At 39.4% G+C, this 15,427-nt stretch overlaps 1 protein-coding gene across 4 annotated transcripts; it reads left to right on the top strand.

Moving 5' to 3' along the window:
• Nucleotides 1–6,081: 6,081 nt before the first annotated feature.
• CLEC4D (C-type lectin domain family 4 member D) lies at nt 6,082–15,307 on the top strand. 4 transcript variants are annotated; one of them, XM_084765810.1, is made up of 6 exons: nt 6,082–6,305; nt 7,239–7,325; nt 9,145–9,249; nt 10,100–10,251; nt 12,208–12,277; nt 14,623–15,307. In XM_084765810.1, the coding sequence occupies exons 1-6, from the start codon at nt 6,278–6,280 to the stop codon at nt 14,847–14,849; spliced, it is 669 nt and encodes a 222-aa protein (XP_084621936.1). In that variant the 5' UTR covers nt 6,082–6,277; the 3' UTR covers nt 14,850–15,307. The 4 variants fall into 4 exon arrangements, with proteins under 4 accessions (XP_084621936.1, XP_084621935.1, XP_084621934.1 ...); XM_084765809.1 differs by having other exon boundaries at nt 7,233–7,325; nt 10,103–10,251; XM_084765808.1 differs by having other exon boundaries at nt 7,233–7,325.
• The last annotated feature ends 120 nt before the right edge of the window (nt 15,308–15,427 follow it).

Below are 15,427 nucleotides of genomic sequence, written 5' to 3'. Positions count from 1 at the left end.
TTTCTAGTACCATCCATTTGCCTGCAAGATTTCCTTGTTTTTAATAGCTAAGTAGTATTGCTTTGTGTTAATGTACCACAGTTTCTTTATCCATTTTTTGGTTGAGGGGCAGCTAGGTTTTCTCCAAGTTCTGGCCATACCCCCCTTGAATGCATCTGATCTTGTCAGAGCCTCTTTTTAAGACTTAATTGTTTTAACGCTGAGATTCCATCTTACACCCATCAGGATGGCTAAGATCAAAAATTCAAGCGACACCACATGCTGGCGAGGATGTGGGGAGAGAGGAACACTCCTTCATTGCTGGTGGGATTGCAAACTAGTACAACCACTGTGGAAATCTATCTGGTGCTCTCTCAGAAAAATGGGAATAGGGCTTCCTCAAGACCCAGCTATTCCACTCCTTGGAATATACCCAAAAGATGCTCCAGCACACAGCAAGAAAATTTGCTCAACCATGTTCATAGCAGCCTTATTCATAATAGCCAGAACATGGAAACAGCCTAAGTGTCCCTCAATAGAAGAATGGATAAAGAAACTGTGGTACATATACACTATGGAATACTATTCAGCTATTAAAAACAAGGAATTCCCGAAATTTGTGGATAAATGGATTGAGCTAGAAATGATCATAATGAGTGAGTTAACCCAGAAGCAGAAAGACTCAAATGGTATATACTCACTTCTATCTGCATATTAGCCCAAGGGGCATGTCCCACGAAAGCCTTCACTTACCAGGAAACTGAGACAGAGGAGAGGACATTCTAGTGGGACTCTAGATAAGAGAATCATGGGAGAAAGGCAAAGTAGAAGGACCCATAGGGTCCTAGAAGCCTACAAGTAGAACATTATGATAGGCAGATTTTGGCACAGGGGTCCCGCTCAAACTAAGGCACCAGCCAAGGACAATACAGGTGGTAAACCTTAAACCCCTACCCAGATCTAGCCAATGGACAGAACACTCTCCACAGTAGAGTGGAGAGTGGGATATTACTTTCTCACATACTCTGGTGCCTCACCTTTGACCATGTCCCCTGGATGGGGAGACCTGGTGGCAATCAGAGGAAGGACAGCAGGTTACCAAGAAGAGACTTGATACCCTATGATCATATAGAGGGGGAGGTAATCCCCCTCAGGAATAGTCATAGGGGAGGGGAATAAGGGGAAATTGGGAGGGAGGGAAGAATGGGAGGATACAAGGGATGGGATAACCATTGAGATGTAACAAGAATAAATTAATAAAGGAGGAAAAAAAAGAAAAAAGAAAAAAAGACTTAATTGTTTTAATTATGCTGAGCCTGTGAGCCCTAATTTGTTATTCTGCTATTATTATGTGTGATGTCTTTTTTAAAATTTGTTTTTGAGGCTAAATTATATTATTTAGCGTGGAGGATCTCAAACTTGATATCCTCCAGCCCCAGTCTTCTGGGTCTTGATATAATAGGTGAATGACACCATGTTTGGTTGTATTAGGTCTTTGGGGTTTTTTTTTTGAAAAGTCATCTTAGTAACTACTTCTTAATTCCGTCATATTGTACAAAAGTCGTTTTAAAATGGAAAGTTTTGTATGTATTACTGAGAGAGAAAAGTCACATAAGTCTTACCCAGCTGTGAACCCTGGGAAGACAAGCAATGTAATACTACCATGGATGCTATGGGAGTAACCAACCATTTTCTGATTGGATTTAAAGTCTACTTCCTAAGACAGAACGCATGACTGATAGGGTTAACAGGGTCCCAAATCCACAGCTGGTTAAGCCATAGGCCCTGAGGACATATTACTACGTCCACTAAAAGGACATAGTAATAAGCTGCCTCCTAAGATCTTACCTTTATATTCATAGATTAGTGCATCTCTCAACCATCATCAGAGAAGCTTCTTTTTACAGCAGGTGATGACTAATAGAGCCCCACAACTGGTCAACGTGCAGAGAGTAAGAGACTGTGTAGTTCTCAGCTCTGAGTATGAAATGCGTGGCTCACACTGTCTTCCTCCAAGGCTCATGTACCATCACAGGAGATGGGAAGAGAGATGGCAAGAACCAGAGGGAGAGACGTCTGTAGTTAAACAGTCATTTTAAGACATGACGGTGTTATAAAGCGCCAGTAGCACATGACTGAGTTTAATTCGTGAATGAAATAATTTTGAATTAACCTTTCCAAGAACCTATGTACTTGCTTTTCTATTTACTTAACAGAGAAGCAGCAAGTATATCCCATGTTGGCTTGGTTGCTCTTCCTGCGAACGGCAGAGGAACGTCTAGCACAGAGGTTCCCACCGTGCTCTTTTCTCTGAAACCATGGTAAGAGCATCCTTTTCAGCTAGGCAGATCTGTACCAATCTGTCTAAAATTATACCTACCTGACCTCTGACACTCACTGAATCGTTTCCCAGCTCTCTTTAGAAACATATCCTACATAAAGCTTGTGGCCATTATTTACTCCACAACTTAACAAATAATACAGTTGAGATATAACCAAACACTTATCAGCTGACTTAACATTTTTGTCTCTTCCATAGTGCTCGAAATAGCATAGCTGGCTAGTGTTATCTGTTACACTTATTTCCTATTTCCCAAACCTTATGTTACTTGTATTTATTGTACCCAGTAGGGCCATGTTAGGGCTTTATCTTCTGGAGGGAAGCCTGCATTGTTGGCTCTTTTGATGAACATATTTGATTCCTTTTTGTTGCACATTATGAACCTTCACTGTGTGTGAGTACCTGGCTTCCTCTTCCTCCTGTTATTATATGGAGCAGCTTACACATGTTGGCCGCTTCTGTTCTGACTACAGAATGGGCTCTTTTGCCCACAATCACTTGTCTTATAATTTCTATTTTTTTATCATGTTTCTTTTTAACATATACATTTACATTATTACATATGGATAAAATAAACTACATACTGCAGGAAGGATCATGAGACAATCAGTAATTATATAAATGTTACAGTCATAGTGATTTGGCTATTTGTGTTTGGAAAACTTGACGTACACATCTTTCCTATCTTGTTGGGTCTAAATTTCTGAATGGAGATTAATATCTGTCCTATCTCATTGCTATTAGCTTAACACATCTATCTTGATCTAAAAACATCTTAACCCCATACCTACTAAGCTCAATTGAAAGACTAAACTATCTGATCTTCAAACCCATCAGAGACTTGAGAAGGGATAAAATTTAAATACTTGAGTGAACCCAGAGTACAGGTTAGCAGCTTCCAAAATGAAAAAAAAAAAAAAACGACTGGTATGGTTTATTGCTTGAACAATCACCCAACACTTTCTATAATGTTGGAGTATCATCTTCAGCCTTCTGGCCCAATATCTCTGACAGACATATTTGTGAGGCAGGAATTAATTGAGGACTTGTTTACCCTGTCTTGGCAGAGCTTGGCTGTCAACTCTGCCTGCATCTAAACTTGCCCATTTTTAGGCAGAATTCTGTCTATGGAAGAAATGAGGACATTTTGCCCAGTGGCTAGTTTGCCACATCTGAAGCCAACTCCATAAGGAGGCTCTTTGGTACTCATCTTCTTCTTTGAGGCAGGCTGGGTATTGCCAAGGAGTTAACTTGTCTTGTTGTCAAAGAATCCTTAGAATAATAAAAAAAAATCTTTAAATGCCGGATTCTGTAGGTCTCTGAGGTTTTTGAAGACCCTATTTAACTATTTTACCTCATATATCTATAGAGTCATAGCTATCTATTAGAACTAGAATATATATTCTTGTGATAAAATTAGACTAGTTTCTGACATGAGCATCATTTGCATCAATATCACACAATGAGCAGAGAACCAGCCTTAATTACTCTGTACATCCTGCACACCTCATGCCATCACAATGTTAGACTGTATAATGCTTTGTGAGAAATTATGTTTTCAGAACAAAAGAACTAGACACCAACCCTGGATCAGACCTGACAGGATTCATTCCTTTCAGCAGGCTGGATGCTGACATCCTGCACCCACCATGCTCTAGCCCCAGGCGCCTCAGTTGCTGTTATCCAACAGAACAAGACAGCTTCCAGGACAGCGTTGTAGAAAGCTGCTGATCTCAATTTGTCTAACAGCTCAAACTGTCCCACAAAGTCCTATTAAGCCTGGAATTTCACAACTTTTGAAAATTGACCACAAATGCTATCCCTGGCTTACTTAACCATTTTCCCAGTTTTGGGGGGACCTTCAAAGGAATTATTTGCCCTAAATCAGCCTGAAAAACCTTAAGAGAAGGATGTCCCATTTCCTCTAATGGGGGTTGGAAAGGTTTCTGTTTACTCTCTTGATCTACAGATGCCTATTTTCATTGGGAGTTGGTTATAAGTATTATTAGTCTTTTACAGAGAGGAAACTAGGTTTGACTCTTTTCCTTTTTCTTTCTTTAGTAGGTAAGGAGATAGGAGCTGAAAAGAAAGAAAGGGGGACATCTAAATATAGAGGGAGGATAGAAAAAAAGGTAGATTATTGAATCTACTCCTCATTTCAAGGCCCTAATTGTTACTCACAAATAAGGTTAGCTTTTAATTCAATGGTATAATTTCTATATTTAAAGATTGATTGATTGATTGATTGATTATACAGTGTTATGCATGCATGTATGCCAAAAGAGTGTATGAGATCTCATAGGTGACTGTGAGCCACCATGTGGTTTCTGGGAATTGAACTCAGAACCTTTGGAAGAGCAGCTGGTGCTCTTAGCCTCTGAGCCATCTCTCTAGCTCCATCTTATAATTTCTTGTGTCTGTTATTTAATTTAAAAATTTTTTATTCATTCATTCTTTTTACATCTCAATAGTTATTCCATCCCTTGTATCCTCCCATTCCTCCCTCCCACCTGCTTTCCCCCTATTCTCTTCCCCTATGACTGTGACTGAGGGGGGCCTTCTCCCCCTGTATATGCTCATAGGGTATCAAGTCTCTTCTTGGTAGCCTGCAATCCTTCCTCTGAGTGCCACAAAACCAAAAACTAAATGTCTATACTGAGAAATGTATGTATCGTTCATGTGAGAAAATAATACATATTGTACTGTATACAATCATAATGCTTTGTTCATGGAAATCCATTGAAAACAGATGACATCTATAGCATTTGTTTATATTTTATGTCTTATAAATTATTTCCCATCTGAATAATTGCTAATCCGTGATGAGCCTTATACATTCAAATAGCACCAGTAATTGTCACGATGAAATACATTATTTGTGTTACTGAAGTTAAATTTGTCTTTGGAGGCCTATTTTGACTTTTACCATTTATTTTAAAAAAATATGTCTTTTGCATAGAATCTCACACTTCCAGTTTTTTCCTCCAGTTTTGTTGTGGTTGTTGTTGTTGTTGCTGCTGCTGCTGTTGCTGTTGTTGTTTTCTCCCTTGACGAGCTTGTTGTCTGTTATCTAGGAAAAAGTTGGAGTTTCTCCAGCAGCCCCATTACTTCATCTACTTTGAAACATGGCTAACACACAGGAAAAGCTATGATCTCACCTCACCACTAAGAAAGAAGATGGAAAAGCTGTGATGTGCTGTAAAATAGACTCCAAGAAACGTCTCTACACTGCATGAATATATACATTAGCAGACTTCAGTGGCAACAGCAGTGTCATAGATGCACGGTGGACATTTCTCCTCAAGATTACATGGAGGCCAGATGTACACGATCAGCAAAGCCTCTTGGCATGAGAGCCCTTCTCCAAGCTTGACAAGGTTGCTCTCTTGTTCTATTCCAGCATTCTAGAAAGGCTGGGGAAAAGAAGGGAGAAGAACAGGGGAAAGAAGTGAAGAGAGAAGGGAACCACTTCAAGATCTGCATCAAAACCCAGCTTCTTTCAAGATAAAAAGCCAGTGTCTTTCCAGCTTTGAGAATCAGATCAAAGGTGTGTTGTCTTCCCGCCTCAAGATCCAGGTCACAGGTGTGCACTCCATTTCTGGACTGTAGTTCGTTCCAGATAGAGTCAAGTTAATGACCAAGAGTAGCCATCACAACTAGTGAAAACACATTGAGAAATCCTAAATGACACACTTCTGGAAGTTTCTACTGACTGTTTTGGGGTTGCTTTCTCAATTTCCTTTTTCTTTTTGCTGCATCCGTTGAAGCACATTAAAGGAAACCCCATTTTTAAAGATTTCTTCTTTTCACTTAGGTTTCTTATACTGGACACATACTGATCTCACCAGAATATATGTCCAATTTTAAATGTTTCTGAACATACATCTGTGATGGAAATATACACTCTGGGAAAGAAGTAGAAGAGACTCCCAAATCTCCTGACTCCTGACACACGTAATGTGGCTGAAAGAATCTCAAATGAAATGTGAGTCTCTCTCTCTCTCTCTCTCTCTCTCTCTCTCTCTCTCTCTCTCTCTCTCTCTCTCTCTCTCTCTCATAGCAGTCTAGATTGAAGTTAGTACAGCAAATGTAGTGTAGTGTATTTTAAGAAGGATAAAAGCTGGTCCCGCAAGGTGGCTCAGCTGGTGAAGGCACCTGCCATCGACCCTGAGGACCCATGCGGTGGAGGGGAAGAACCAACTCCCACAAGTTGTCTTCTGACTTTCACTTGTGCACCATGGTGCCTGCTCACACACACATACATACATAAATGAAATGAAATGCTAAGAAGGTATAAATGGTGCTTATTGGTGCTTCTCAGGGTTTTTTTCCCCCTTCCTGCTCTCAGCAACACAGTCATCTCTTTTCCTTTCTCTCAGATATGCCAAAACTGTGTGCTTTCAATATACTTTTTGGATAGATATGAAAATCCCACCACAATATTTTAGCTCATAGTTCTCTGATGGAATATATCTTCATTCCTTTGATGGTCTCTCATAATTTCATCAGATTAAATTTGCTGCTCATAATTCCACTCAATTTTTAAATTGATTTTAGAAATTCTTTATGTGTGCTCAAATTCCTTATGATATTACAAGAGCATGTGTGTGTGTGTGTGTGTGTGTGTGTGTGTGTGTGTGTGTGTGTGTCTGTGTTACATTAAGTATGTTATATAGAAGCTTTAATTGTATGGATTTTGTATGTTCTGCTTATAAAAACCTTCCTCTATAAAAACAAGTTTGTATTTTTTTGTCATCATTGACTAGCAGGCTCTATGATTGGTTTGTTCACAGGAAGTATTTAAGTCTCTCTCATTCCTAAAATATTCTATGCAATCTTACGTTTAGCTTGCTCTTGGGTTCCCTCATCTTAGGACAGAGAAGAGACTAATGTATTTTTTCTTTTGTCTTAGCAAAAGCTGCCCAACATCCCCAGCTGATCCCTTGGGTCTTGGCTGTTGTTTTCATCTCGCTTCTCAGTGCTTGCTTTATCACAAGCTGTTTAGGTAAGCTACTCGCCAAAATGAGGCTCATTTTAAATAACCTTCCCCAAGGATTTCCAATGTAGGTTCCCAAAGTCTCGCGTTTCCTCAGTGTACCCACATACCATGCATTCACTGTCTTCAGCCTACCACCGGGGTTGTGCACTTGATTTTTCTAATCTTTTTGAGACTGCTTTGTTTGCTTCCAAAAATGCAATTTATTGATGTACAACTCACATATAAAAGCTCTAAGCATCAAATGTGTCCACCTCATGATTGGAGACAAGTATGTTTCTATGAAGCCATCAGCACCAGTAATTTCATAGAAAGTCTTGTTCTTTCTGACATCAAGCTATAAGGTAAGGTTGTTATGATTGAATTATGTATGGGGTAGTACGGTATAGGCCTAAGACAAATAGGCTCAAGGAAAGAATTAATAGTGGTAGTGCAGCCTCTAAATGCCTTTATTTCTTATCTAAAATTGAGGGAGATATTACATAGTTATGAGGAAAGGAGAGTTTTGTCCAATAAATGTTGTAGACTTCATTGATTATATTTAATAAATGAGTTGGTTTCCTGCCCCATACCATGTACCAACAACAGCCTACTATAGTGAAACAGAAATCTTTAAGGTGGAATATTTGTTGTGGAATGTATATTAATTTGTCAAAGCAATTAGAATCATGTCAGCAATATGATAAAAATGGACAGTCTGAAGTAGACACTATAGAAAAGAGAAAAAAACAACAACAAACAAATGCTGTGTCAACCTCACTGGTTGTCAGGGAAGTAAAACTGCAATTCACAATGAGTCAACACTGCAGAAACACCAGGATGGCAGTGACTAAAAATACAGTGTCTGATGACGAAGGTGTAGGAAACAGGACCTGTGACGCTTACCTACCCGAAGAAGCCCAACGTCGTAAGCCTCTTTGGAAGACTTTCCCAACCCAGTTTACTAGGCACGCACACCAACACTAGCATTTCCACCTCAAGGCACGTACTGAAATGTGTACTTACTGTCGTTAGGATGCAAGGTCAAAGATGCTCAGAGTAGCACAGTTCACAGCACCCAAACACTGGAAGCAATGAAAGTGCTAGAAGCCAAAGAGATCAGGGCATTTCACTCTGTGAAGACAATAGGCCACTTGCTGGTTATGAAAAGTGGATGAACTGTAACTATGGGCAGAAATATTGTTTTAGAAACAGTGCTGGGCATAAGTCAGCACCAAAGAATGCAGGCCACTCATAGAAAATTCTAATAAAGACCATTCCTATCTGTATTGTTCCAGGTTGAAACCATGAAGCAAAGCATGGGGTAAATACTCTAAAAAACCATGAAATGGTTAATTGAAAAGAAAGAGCAGGTTGTGTTGGATTATGACAGGGTGTTGATAAGATTCTATTTGTTGAACTTGGCAGTCTTTGCCAGGAGTGTTCACATACATTACTTTACTAACCTGTTCATTTATGGGGTTTTTTATACTTCAAAATAAAAACGTTATTAAACTTGTTCATAAAGCTTTGTGGAACTAGCCCAGTGTTTACCAAAAGCCTCACTCTTATGCAAATCCTGGTGGAATAAACTGAAAACAACACGCATCTAAAAGATTCCAAAAGTTCTAATTTAAGTCACAAAGTAGACAATCTGATTATAAAATATTAGCTTTCTGTAGTTGTCATCAACGAATTTACCTGGGATCATGACATGGCGTAGGAAATAAAGAGAGCGTGGGGTCCTTAATGTGAGGGAAGAAGAAAGGTGAGGAGATCAGCCCACTTTTCTAAATCAGTGGCTACATAGCAAAGTAAAAATAACTGGTTTTTTTTTCCTGCCTGACAGTGACTCATCGTTACTCTTTACGCTGGAAGAAAGGAGGGGGGAAGTTATCAGACTACCAGACAGAGCTGACATGCATCCGAGAGGAGCCAGAGCTGGGAGCTACAGGTAACAGAGGAAACCTCATTTGCTTCCATCGCACCTGTAGTAAATCAGAAAGGAACACAACATGAGAACCGGCCGCAAGAATGAGTATCCGTCGCTGGGCACAGAGTACCTGTTCACGACTGCAGTCAGTGGTGCAACACATTATTGCTTTCTTTTTGTGGTGCTAGGAATTGAATGCAGGCAGGGCCTTGTGCATGCCAGACAATTGCTCCACGTCAAAAGAATTTGTTATTTGTTTTGTTTGTTTGTTGAGACAGGGTCTCACTACGTAGCCCAGGCTGGCCTGGAATGAGAGAACTTCCTGCCTCTGTCTCCTAAGAACTTAGATTACAGGCCTGCAGCATTATCCCTAGACTGGGGGTATTTTTGACAGTTGAATATAACAACTTCATTTTTTTGCTATTGATATAAGGTCAATTTCTTCTCAGTTTATATAACTTTGTGAGATGCCTATTTCTTTATTCAGATTCTGGAATTTATAAAGCTAGAGATAATTAAGAAATGCTTGAGTTTTACATAGTCTTTGCTTTTCTTACAAATAAAATATCCTGCAAAAGGCTTTGCTATAAGAACATTTTGCTTCATTTTAATCTAACCCCTCCCCACCTCAATTCTTTTCTTTATTTCTTTGCTAAATATCAAACTCAGGACTATTCACATTCTTGGAAAGTGCTTTACATTAGCCACACTACTAGAAATGTTTTAATATGAAAGAAAATACATGTAGGGACACTGAATAATGATAATATCATCTAAGGTATTAGAGGATGCCTTGCAGTAAGATAATTATACAATTTTCACAAGCAAAACACACCTCGGTAACTGATGTCTGTTTTAATTCTCTCCTGAGGAGGTACCTGGACCTGTTGTCCTGTTAGCTGGAAAGCCTTCCAGTCTAACTGTTACTTTCCTTTTAATGACAACCAGACCTGGCATGAGAGTGAGAGGAACTGCTCAGGGATGGGAGGTCATCTGGCGACCATCAACACTGAAGCAGAACAGGTACGCGTTAATTAGCTCAGCTCATATTGATGCTCTGGTTTTGTTCTGTTGCTGTGACAAATACCACAACCAAAAGAAACTTCGGAGAGGAAAGGGTTTGTTTCAGCTTACAACTTACAGTCCATCACTGGGGGAATTCATGCAGGAACTTAAAACAGAAATCAAGAAGGGACACTGCTTTCTGTTTCACTCAAAAGCTCATACTTAGCTTACTTCCTTTTCATGCCAAGACCTCCTGCCCAGGGAATGGTGCTGCCCATGGTGGACTGGGCCCTCCTATGTCAGTTAACAGTACACACAGTTCCCCCACAGACATGCTCACACGCCAATCTGACTTGGATATCTCTCAGTTGAGATTCCCTTCTCCAGTAACCGTATTCTCATGCAATACATCCCAACCACAATTTTCCATCCCTCCATTCTCCCTAGCTCCTTGCTACTTTCCCTCTCCCCGAGACCCACCCCTTCCATTTTCCCTTCAGAAAAGAGCAAGTCTCCAAGAGATGACACCCAGATAGGACAAAACAAGAAACTATAACACATGGTGAAAGCCCTCATATTGAGTCTGGACAAGGTAACACAACAGGAGGAAAAGAGTCTCAAGAGCAGGCAGAAGAGGCAGAGATAACAACAACCTCCAACGTTAGGCATCTCAAAAGAACCCCAAGCTAACAGTCATAACATATACACAGAGAACCTGGTACAGACCCTGTGCATAGGTAGAAATGTAAGTACTTTATATGTTAGAAAAGTGGTGAGGTCTTTCTATGTAGCCAACTTCTGATCTTTCAAGATGTTACTGCTGTGCCATTTCTCCCAGAAACCCATCCTTTCCTATTCTGCACTCCCCAGTCTATAATGTAGGCTCTGCTAAGGCTCTCTGAGCACCGTGGGGTGTCAGCATTAACTCCATTGAGCTGCAGCTTTTCCAATGACTCCCTCTTGATGCAAGGCACAGGCAACACTTTCTTTACCTTTATATTTCCAATTTCCTGCAAAAGGCCAGGCATAAAGCAGGACTCATGAGTATATAACACAGACGTGGTTAATCAGAACTGAAATGGATTCTTATAAACGGAAAATAGTTCTAACATGTGCTACTAATTCTAAATAAATATATTTGAAGGTAAATTCAGTTTATATAGATCTGGGATTTCTCTTTGTGGGATGCATTTTCATATATGTGCCCACCCAAATGTCTGGCTTTTCATTGGCCAACAGAACTTTCTTAGGGATTCTGTCTCCTTGAATCTGCCATCTATAAGTATCCCAACTCTTGAAATGAAGTAGAATTGAAGTAAATATGCAAACTTGTTTTCTTTTATTGAAAACAGATTATTTCCTTATACAATACATCATGAATGCAATTTCCCCTTCTTCTATTCCTCCCACTTCCTCCCTACCTTCCCTCCTTCCCAGATCTACTTCTTTTCTGTCTCTTATTAGAAAAAAAAACAGGCTACTAAGAGATAGCAACCCAACATGACAAAATAAATATAATAAGATGAAGCAAAAACTATCTTATCAAAGTTGGATATGGCAACCCAAGAGGAAAAAAATTCCAAGAGCAGACAGAGTCAGAGACTCACTCAATCTCATAGCCAGGAGTCCAATAAAAATACTAAGCTAATAGTTACAGTATATACACAGAGGACCTGGTGTAGACCTAGGTAAGCCCTGTGCTTGTTGCTTCACCAACTGTGACCACATATGCATCTTTGAAAATGCAATCTCACTTAATATTTGCGATGATTCTAGGGAGCAGTGGAATTGTCAGAAAACTCAGCGTTGGGTAAGGTTACAGTTCCTCAACATGCTAAGGATATTTGAAGACAGACTTGTCTGATACCATGATGTTTACATTTAACCCAGGATCTCATTAACCTCTTTCCCCTTATCAGCCTCATAGACATTACCCAAGTCCGTTTACAAAAATAACGTATATTTTGTATGCAGAACTTTGTGACTCAGTTTTTGGATAGACGATTTTCCTATTTCCTGGGACTTACCGATGAAGATGTGGAAGGTCAGTGGCAGTGGGTGGACAAGACGCCATTTAACCCACGCATGGTGTGAGTATATTGGTTGGGGCAAAGGGCATTTATAGTAAAGGAGAGAAGAGGTGACAGGGAGAACTCATTTTAAAGTAGGACACACCCATGTATGCGCTCATTCAGCAGCACCAGCAGTTGAGTGATCCCTCTGTGCTGTGTTCCACTGCAGGACAACCCTGTGGTTTCAGCAACATCTTCAGTATTCTTGTTTGCACAATGTTGATGAAAGAACAGATGAGAGTAATATGAAAGGGAGTTTATTTTTATTTTTATTTTATTTATTTATTTACTTTCATTTTTTTTGAAAAGGGGTCTCTTAAGATTGTCATTTAGATAAATAATATTATAGGAGCTAAAAAAATTTTTGAAAGAGTTTTAACCTGCTAATTTTCTTCCTCGAAACCATCATTGTATAGTGTAAATATAATATACTATATATTTAAGTTATAATATACTATATAATTTAAGTTTTTCTAGTAGTCATGTTAGGAAAGTTAAAAGGTGTTAGACATGGTGACACACCCACACATAATCTTTGTATTCAAGAGTTGGACTCAGTAGGGTTGATAGTTTGAGGCAACCCTGGCCTATGTAGGGAGTTCTAGGGTGGCCTTAGATACATAGCAAGACCATGTCAGAAAAACAACAAAACAAATAAAAACACATGCACATGCACCCACCAAAGTAAGAAAAAGGAAAAACTGGTGAAATTTATGGCAATAATGTATTATCAATTATGAGTAACGTATTTAACACAGTACATCCATGTGTACTTAACACTTAAAAGACATTCAGTGTAGACAAACAATATTTATTTCTTTCTCTTTTAAAATTAGTTCTCTCCTTTGGGTATCATACAATGTGTTTTGTTTGTATTTGCTCCTCCCTTCCCACCCAACTTTTTGTCTTCTTTTTTTCACCCATTCTGTGTGGGTGCCTGTATACACATGTATGTCCTCCCCCCCCCCTTTCTCCACATGTATGTTCCCCACTTGCCATCATTTGTTTGTTTGAATCTTTGGTATTCTGCCTTGGGGAAAATAAAAATCTCGAAACAGTTTTAATCCGTATTTCCCTGATGGCAAAAAAAAAATCAATCATTTTAAAGATGTTTCTTTGCCACCTATATTTCATCTTTTGAGAGGTCTTTGCTTACTTCCAGTTCTCGTTTGTTTTCCTGGTGTTTACCTTTTTCCCTTTCGGTTCTTTGTATGTTCTAGGTCCTAACCCTCGGTCAGATGTATACATATCCTCTCCCCTCCTGTAGGCTGCCTCTTCACTTGAATGGCGGTGTCCTTTGGTGTCCAGAACTTTTCTCCTTCCACAAAGTTCCGCTTATTAGTCATTGGTCTTGATGCCATTCCGCCGGGGTCCTGTTCAGAAAGTCCTTTTCTATGCCCCAGAGCTCAAGAGTATTCCCTGCTGTCTCCTCTGTCAGATTCAGTGTATCGGGTTTTATTTGAGGTCCTTAATTCATTTGGACTTGAGTTTTGTGCAAGGTAGAGGTGGGGATTAAGTTTTGTGATCTTGCCTGTAGCTATCTAGTTCTGCCAGCATCATTTGGTGTAAGATGCTGTCTTTTCCGCCATCTTCATTGTTGGCTTCACCATAAACAATCAGGCAGATGTAGGAATGTGGACTTAGGTATGGGCCCTTGATTCTATTCCGTTGACCCAGGAGTGTTTTTATGCCAGAGCCATGCTGGTTTGATTTTGTTTTTAAGTATAGCTCTGTAGTATAGTTTGAAATCTGGAGTGGTGATGCCTCCACATTTTTTTTTCTCTTCAGGATTGTTTGTCTATCCTGGGACACTGTATTTCCATGTGAAATTAAAGTTTTCCTTTTCAATTTCTGTAAAGAATTGCCTTTGAATTTTCATGGGGGGGGTTGAGTCTAATCGATAGATCACTTTTATTGGGATGACTATTTTCACAATATGACTTCTACCAACCCTTGAGCCTGGGAGACTTCTTCATCTTCTGGCATTTTCTTTCTTTCCTTTGTCAATGTTTAAAATTTTTTTGCATTGTATGAGTCTTTCACATGCTTTGTTAGACTTATTCCAAGATCTTTGGATAAAGAAACAAAAGCTATTGTGAGTGGTTTGTTTCTGTATGTTTGTCATTGTATATAGGAAGGCTACTGATTTTTATGTGTTAAGGAAGACACACTTCAGATAACTTAATAGCTACATATGGCTGGTGACTCTCATAGATCAGGCTACAGCTCTGCTTTGCCACATGCTCGATTGTTCACTCTGTTTCTCTAGATTGTTCTGTGATATAATCTCTATCTTACTGTTCTGCTTCTCTTTTAGATTCTGGAAAGACGGTGAACCCAACGGCTTTGTGGAAGAAAACTGTGTTGCCCTTGTTTATGCCCAGGATAAATGGGCCTAGAATGACTTTCCTTGTGACCTTGAGGGGAGAAGAATTTGTGAGTCACCTGGAACAACATTCATTTGGAAACCCTCGAAGTGATCCTTATGATGGAGATGGCAAAGAGGAGCCTATCAGACCCGGAGAGAGTGTCTACACATCATAGAAATAGAGAATGCACTGTGTGTAGGGCACTGTCAACCATGAGGATGTTCATTATTATTTTTGCTTAAATTTAATACAACATACATAATGTGCTTTGTGTTCTGTGTAAGAATGATCATCATTACATGGGATTCTATTTTTAATCTTTTCTTCCTTGATAGTACTTTAAGATAATTAGTTTTCAGTTGGTATGTATTGGTTATGTATTTAATGAAAGGATTGAATAATACAGCCTTTCTGTCATTTTTGTCTTGCTTAAATTATTACCTATTAAAATTCAAACTTAGAGCTGACAAACTTGTACTAACAAATCATTTTTTTATTCTTTTCTTATACATTATGTCTCAACTGGTGGAGTTTGACCTCCCTCCACTTGTCCAAGTCCTCCCCACCACCTCCTCTCTCTCCCAGATCCATTCCTCCTATGTGTCCCTTCCAAAAAGGTCAGGCCTTCCAGGGATATTGACCGAACACAGCATAACAAGTTACAATAAAACATATATAAACATAGCCTGCTGAGTCCATTTAGTGTTGCTTGCAACTATTCAGGTCTGACTGCTTGAGATTGGGTAAACTATG

This window comes from Acomys minous (assembly GCF_964271855.1).
Source record: "Acomys minous genome assembly, chromosome: 17".
Classification (NCBI taxonomy): Eukaryota; Metazoa; Chordata; class Mammalia; order Rodentia; family Muridae; genus Acomys; species Acomys minous.
Note: the sequence above shows the minus strand (reverse complement) of the source record. Positions and strands in the feature narration are given on the sequence as shown.